Source organism: Emys orbicularis, chromosome 4 (assembly GCF_028017835.1).
Source record: "Emys orbicularis isolate rEmyOrb1 chromosome 4, rEmyOrb1.hap1, whole genome shotgun sequence".
NCBI lineage: Eukaryota > Metazoa > Chordata > Testudines > Emydidae > Emys > Emys orbicularis.
This window is the reverse complement of record NC_088686.1, coordinates 155,923,795-155,929,794: the sequence shown is the minus strand read 5'-3', so window position 1 is coordinate 155,929,794 and position 6,000 is coordinate 155,923,795. Positions and strand designations below refer to the sequence as shown.

Sequence of the window (6,000 nt, the reverse complement as noted above, 5' to 3'; positions counted from 1 at the left end):
TAATGCAGCCATGTGGGAACAGAAAGGAGATTGTTCTGAGTCTTTCACATGAATTCTCTCTTATAGTCCATACCCTTGGGTGACTTCTGGAGTGGATTATTGCAATGTTCTCTACCATGAGACACTCAGCCCAAGCACAGCTACTGCCAAATGCAGCTGTCTACTGAATTGCAGGGGATATTACACCTAGGAGGAGATCCTGGGCCATTGAAACTAATGGGAATTTTGCCATAGACTTCAATGAGACCAAGATTAAATATGTGAGGAATGATGGTCGAGCATTCTCACGGGGGAGTCTTCTAAACCTGGAAGTCATTTCCCTGGTACACACGTCGAAACGCTGAGTTTTCAAGGCACAGCGTAAGGTTCAGCTCTTTCTCTGAGTGCCATGTGGAGCTTTGGTTGTGTCGAGCATGGCATGTTGGAATGCATGTTCATTAACACTTTGTAGAACATCACTCCTTTGCCGAGCAGAGACAATGTCTTCAAAGGCTCAGTCCAGTGAAAATAAATAATTTTCTGTGAATCGGATGGGCTTTCAGTGACATGGTCAGCTCAGATGCTCTCCTGAGCATTATGTAGAATATGTTTACATTAGTCTTTTCTCTGATGTTTTTAACTCCATCTTTCTTGAATTATAGAGAGGGGAATTCTACAGCCTCTTTTGAGAGCACTTTTCGCTTGCACATAGATAGATAGATAGATAGATAGATAGATAGATAGATAGATAGATAGATAGATAGATAGATAGATAGATAGATAGATAGATAGATAATGTTTTTTAGGATCTGAGATCTGTGAACAGCTCTCTTAGCATTAAAAATGTATTTATGGTCATCAATCCTGCACTTCCTTTAAAAGTGGGGGTAGGAAATAGCTTAATAGAAATTTGCTATAATGTAACTATCTGACCTCTGGTTCAGATTCTCTCTTGAGAAGGAATTTGGTCTGCAGAAGCATTTGGATTCACTGGCCTTTTTATGAAACACTGAATAAACACACAGAAATTGCCAGATTGGATCAGACCCGAGCTCCATCTAGTGTCTTGTCTCTGATACTGGCTAGTACCAGATGTTTCAAAAGAAGGTTTAATAACTTTCAATAGGCAGATGTGGAATAATCAGCCCTTCCCCCCATCTTGCCCTGATCTCTCATAGTTAGAGACTGGTTTAAGCCCTGAAGCATAATGTTTAGTATTCCTTAAGCATCCGCATGCACACACCATGCCATATAAAACTGTCAAATCCCTCCAGTTTCTTTGTAGTTCTGCTTAACAGCTCTCCTAGGATCTACAGACATTTCCCAACTTCTCAGCTCACCCAGAAGAAGAGCTCAGACCAGCAAGGTACTGAGCATGTTAGCCCCAATCCAAAGAAACATATAAGCACATGCTTAACTTTAAGCAACTTTAAGAATGTAAGAAGCCCCACTGAAATCAACATGCTTAAAATTCTGGGTGCTCCACTTCAGGAAAGATGGAGATTGGACACAGTCCAGGGGAGAGCAATAAAAACAATAAAAGATTTAGAAGCACTAGGGGATGGACTAGATGACCTCTTCAAGCCCTACGTTTCTATGATTCTATGAAAAGATATGCACCTGCTTAAATGGTCTGCTGGACTGAGGCAAGAATGCTCAGATCCATGCAGGATCAAGCCCTACATAACCTATTGTTCTTTGCTTGGATGCATTTGATGAAAGAAGTCAAATCTTTCTTCCTTTCTATCTTCTGTAGAACTGCACGTTAAGCAAGCTGCCTTTGAAGTTGAATAATCATTTTATTTGTTTCAGAGTAGCAGCTGTGTTAGTCTGTATCCGCAAAAAGAATGAGAAGTACTTGTGGCACCTTAGAGATTAACAAATTTATTTGAGCATAAGCTTTCGTGGGCTAAAACCCACTTCTTTGTAATATTTGTCTGAATGCCGACTGACTGACATGCTATTTGGCCAAAACCAAAGAGTGGGTAAAGAAATAAATGACGTGTGTGTATGTACGGCATGTGTATGAATATGTACACACATACACACACACACACACACACACACTTTTTCTTGATCTTTGGCCACAAAAATCATACCACACATACATACCTGATGATCACACTAGACGTTCACTACCTTTTACATTGCCAGGGTGTTATGAATGAGAACCAAGCCATCCCCATAATTTCACAAACTGGAATGTGCGACATGAGCTAAGTACAATTAACAATTATATGATTTGGCAATCACTATTGTGACACGGGGTGAGGAAAGAGGTGCATTGAGGATATTGATATATGATGAAACAGGTTTACAGGCAGTTTCTTATCTCTATAAAGACAGGTTAAAAGATAAATCTATACACAGAATATTTTTTCTTATCATTATAAATATATGTTTCGAAAAATATGTTCACTGTTGTTAATTTTCTCAGAAATATTCACCCCTGACTACACACTTTTGGTCTGATCATTAGAAGTGTACGTGTGGTAATTTTTCAGCAGCCAAAGAACAAGAAGCTACAGGATTTAGTCAGCATGGCTGTAGTGTCCAGAAGGGATAAATTTGGAAGCTCCATTTTTGAAATATTTTCTCAATGAAAGTATGTGCATAATGTGTACTACCTGGTAGCCAATGATTTAAAAACATGGAGGCGTATTTCAGTGGGGGAAACTGTCAGCCAATAACCAGAGAGTGCGATGCAAACTATGCGTTCCTCCTAACCATGTTATTGTTCCCAGGTATAATGGAGATCCACGGATTCTACTACTGTCTAAGGCACCAGTCCCACAAAATTGCACATATTCCTTAATTTTATTCATGTGAGGTATTCCACTGAGTCTGTGAGACCACACTGATAAGTGAAATTAAAAATATCAGCAGAATCAGGGTAAAAATGTGTAAATCAGACTAAGTGGCAGGGTAATGCACTTTCCTAGAGATAAAGGATTTTTTTCTCCCTTAGAAGAAGTGAAGGAGTACTGGGTTTTCCCATCAGTTGTTCCAGATTCCATTCCACCACTCAAAGGGTCTTTACGCATATGACCACAGTTCTTTATATTAGCACACACTGTTTGCATAAGAACTAAAGCCTTCCTTTATGGTTGATCCTGCAGCTAGCGCCCAAGGCTGAATGAATGGCTGGAGGAAATTGTACGGCAGTGACCGAGTTCATTCTCACAGGAGTGACAGATCGTCCGGAGCTGCAGGTCCCCCTCTTTGTGGTGTTCCTAGTGATCTATGTTATCACTCTGGTGTGGAATCTGGGGATGATGGTTTTAATCAGGATCAACCCCCAACTTCACACCCCCATGTACTTCTTTCTCAAGAATTTGTCTCTCGTGGATGCCTGTTACTCCACAGTCATCACTCCCAAGATGCTGATGAGCTTCTTAGCAGAGAGGAAAGCTATTTCCTATACAGGTTGCATCATCCAATATTTTAGCTTCATATTGTTTGTCATCTCTGAGTGCCTTCTGCTGGCAGTAATGGCGTATGACCGTTATGTAGCCATCTGTAACCCGCTGCTATATATGGTCATCATGTCACCAAAGCACTGCCTATGGCTGGTGGCTGGTTCATATCTATGGGCCTTCCTGAACTCTGTGATACACACCAGCGGTTTGCTAAGATTATCCTATTGCGACTCCAATATCCTGAATCATTTTTTCTGTGATATCAACCCACTTCTAAAGCTCTCCTCTTCTGGCACCTCTATCAATCAGCTACTTGTTTTCCTCTTTGGCAGTCTGATTGAGGTGATCAGCATTGTGACCATCCTCATCTCTTACATCTTAATTATTGTGACTGTGCTGCGGATCCGCTCCACCGAGGGCAGGCGCAAAGCCTTCTACACCTGCACCTCCCACCTGACGGCCGTCTCCATGTTCCATGGGACAATTCTCTTCATGTATTTCCGACCCAGCACCAGCTACTCGCTGGACACAGACAAAATGGCCTCCGTGTTCTACACAATGATCATCCCCATGCTGAACCCCCTCATCTACAGCATGAGGAACAAGGATGTGAAGGACGCCATGAGGAGAGCAATAGAGACAAAATTGAGGGCCCATCTTTCCCCAAAGGGTGCCATAATAGGACAACCCAATCCTTCAATGGCTGCTCTGCACACATAGGGCTTGTCTGCACTACGGGGTGGATCGATGCTGCAGCGATAAATCCACCAGAGGACAATTTAGCAGGTCTAGTGAAGACCCACTGGATCGATAGACTATCACCCTGGCATTGACTCCAGTACTCCACCAGAACGAGACGAGTAAGGGGAGTCTACGGGAGAGTTTCTTCTGTCGACCCAGCGCAGTGTGAACCCCGTGGTAAGTAGATCTAAGCCATGTCAACTTGAGTTACGCTACTAATGTAACTCAAATTGTGTAGCTTAGATCGACCTGTCCCCGTAGCGTAGACCTGCCCATTGGCTCTGATTCAGAAAGTCCTTAAGCACATGTTTAGGTATGTCTCCCTTTGACTTCAGTGGGGATTAAGCACATGTTTAAAGTTAAACATGTATTTAGGTGCTGCTTTGAAGAGAGATGTGTTCCTGAATAGAGGCCTTATGTGCATAAAAAGGCCATGTCGGTTATTAAATGATGGTTTGCTCCCCTGTGCCTATAATAAAATACTTTGAAATTGATTTTTCGGTGTAAGATGTAAGAGGGTGAATTAAATATTGTTTAGAATTACTGAATAAAAGGGAAAAGTTCACACTGCAACAATGGATTCATGAGCAATAACCAGGACTGGTTTTAATGTCCAAAAACGTTGACAGATATTTGTTCAATTAAATTTTGTGATTTTGTTTCAATCAGATCCACAGCCCAACTCATCTGTTTTCTGGCAGACAGTTGTGTGCGTGATATTATATTCAAAACTGTGTTTGTTGAAAGGGAGAATGTCACGAATGCTCAGTCAGATATAATATTTCTGATGAGTACTCACACCAAAAGTCCCCCGCACAACTCTTTATGAGTTTAAGGCCTGGTCTACACTACGACTTTAATTCGGATTTAGCTGCTTTAATTCGAATTAACGCTTGACCCGTCCACACAACGAAGCCATTTAATTCGAATTAAAGAGCCCTTTAATTCGATTTCTGTACTCCTCCTCGACGAGAGGAGTAGCGTCAAAATCGGTATTGTTAATCCGAATTAAGGTTAGTGTGGCCGCAATTCGAAGTTATTGGCAATTCAATGTTATTGGCTACCCACAATGCAACGCTCTGGAAATCGATGCTACTACGGTAGCTTGGACGCACACCACCGAATTAATGGTGCCTAGTGTGGCCGAATACATTCGAATTTATAAAATCGGTTTCCTAAATTCGAATTATATAAATTCGGATTAATCCTGTAGTGTAGACATACCCTAGGAGTCACACAATTAAAGACCAGGTAGTTTAGGTGACCAAACATATACAGACACATTTTCAAGGATAGTCGTTGATTGTGAATGCCACGGTTATTGGGATCTCAATGTAAAAGACCTTGGGCCTTATTTTCCTAAGTGCTGAGTACTTACAGCTCCCGTTCACTTCAGCTGGAGTGGTGGAGTTTCTGGAAATCAGGACCGAGGGGACTGAATTTGGGCACCCATAAACAGAGGCTACCAAAATCACTGTCCATTGCTGAATCTTTAGAGCATGGCGAATTACAACAGTGAATTGCCAAAGCACCAGTCACCTCACAGTACATCTACACTGAAATGTAAGCCCAGGGTAAGCCCAGGGTTCGAACTCATGCTCAAGTTAAGCCCCCTTCCATCTACACACAAATTGCACTAACCCTTTACTGGTTTGTAGTGTAGATGCAGGCCCACTGGACTCCTCTCTGGGAGTCAGCCAAAAGTATCCGAAAGGCTGAGTTTCTTTGTCCTCTGGACGGTCAAGTGTTCCCACACTGCACCATGAACAAACAGCTAAAGTGGTCACATTTTGGGAGTGTGCTAGGAACTCTGGGATATGGGTGGTTGAAATGGGGCCCACATAATGCCATGTAGATGCTG

At 42.1% G+C, this 6,000-nt stretch overlaps 1 protein-coding gene across 1 annotated transcript; it reads left to right on the top strand.

Moving 5' to 3' along the window:
- Positions 1-3,119: 3,119 nt before the first annotated feature.
- Positions 3,120-4,468, top strand: LOC135877969 (olfactory receptor-like protein COR4). Its single transcript, XM_065403489.1, has 2 exons — positions 3,120-4,028; positions 4,430-4,468. Exons 1-2 carry the CDS (start codon positions 3,120-3,122, stop codon positions 4,466-4,468), a joined length of 948 nt encoding a protein of 315 aa, XP_065259561.1.
- Positions 4,469-6,000: the final 1,532 nt, after the last annotated feature.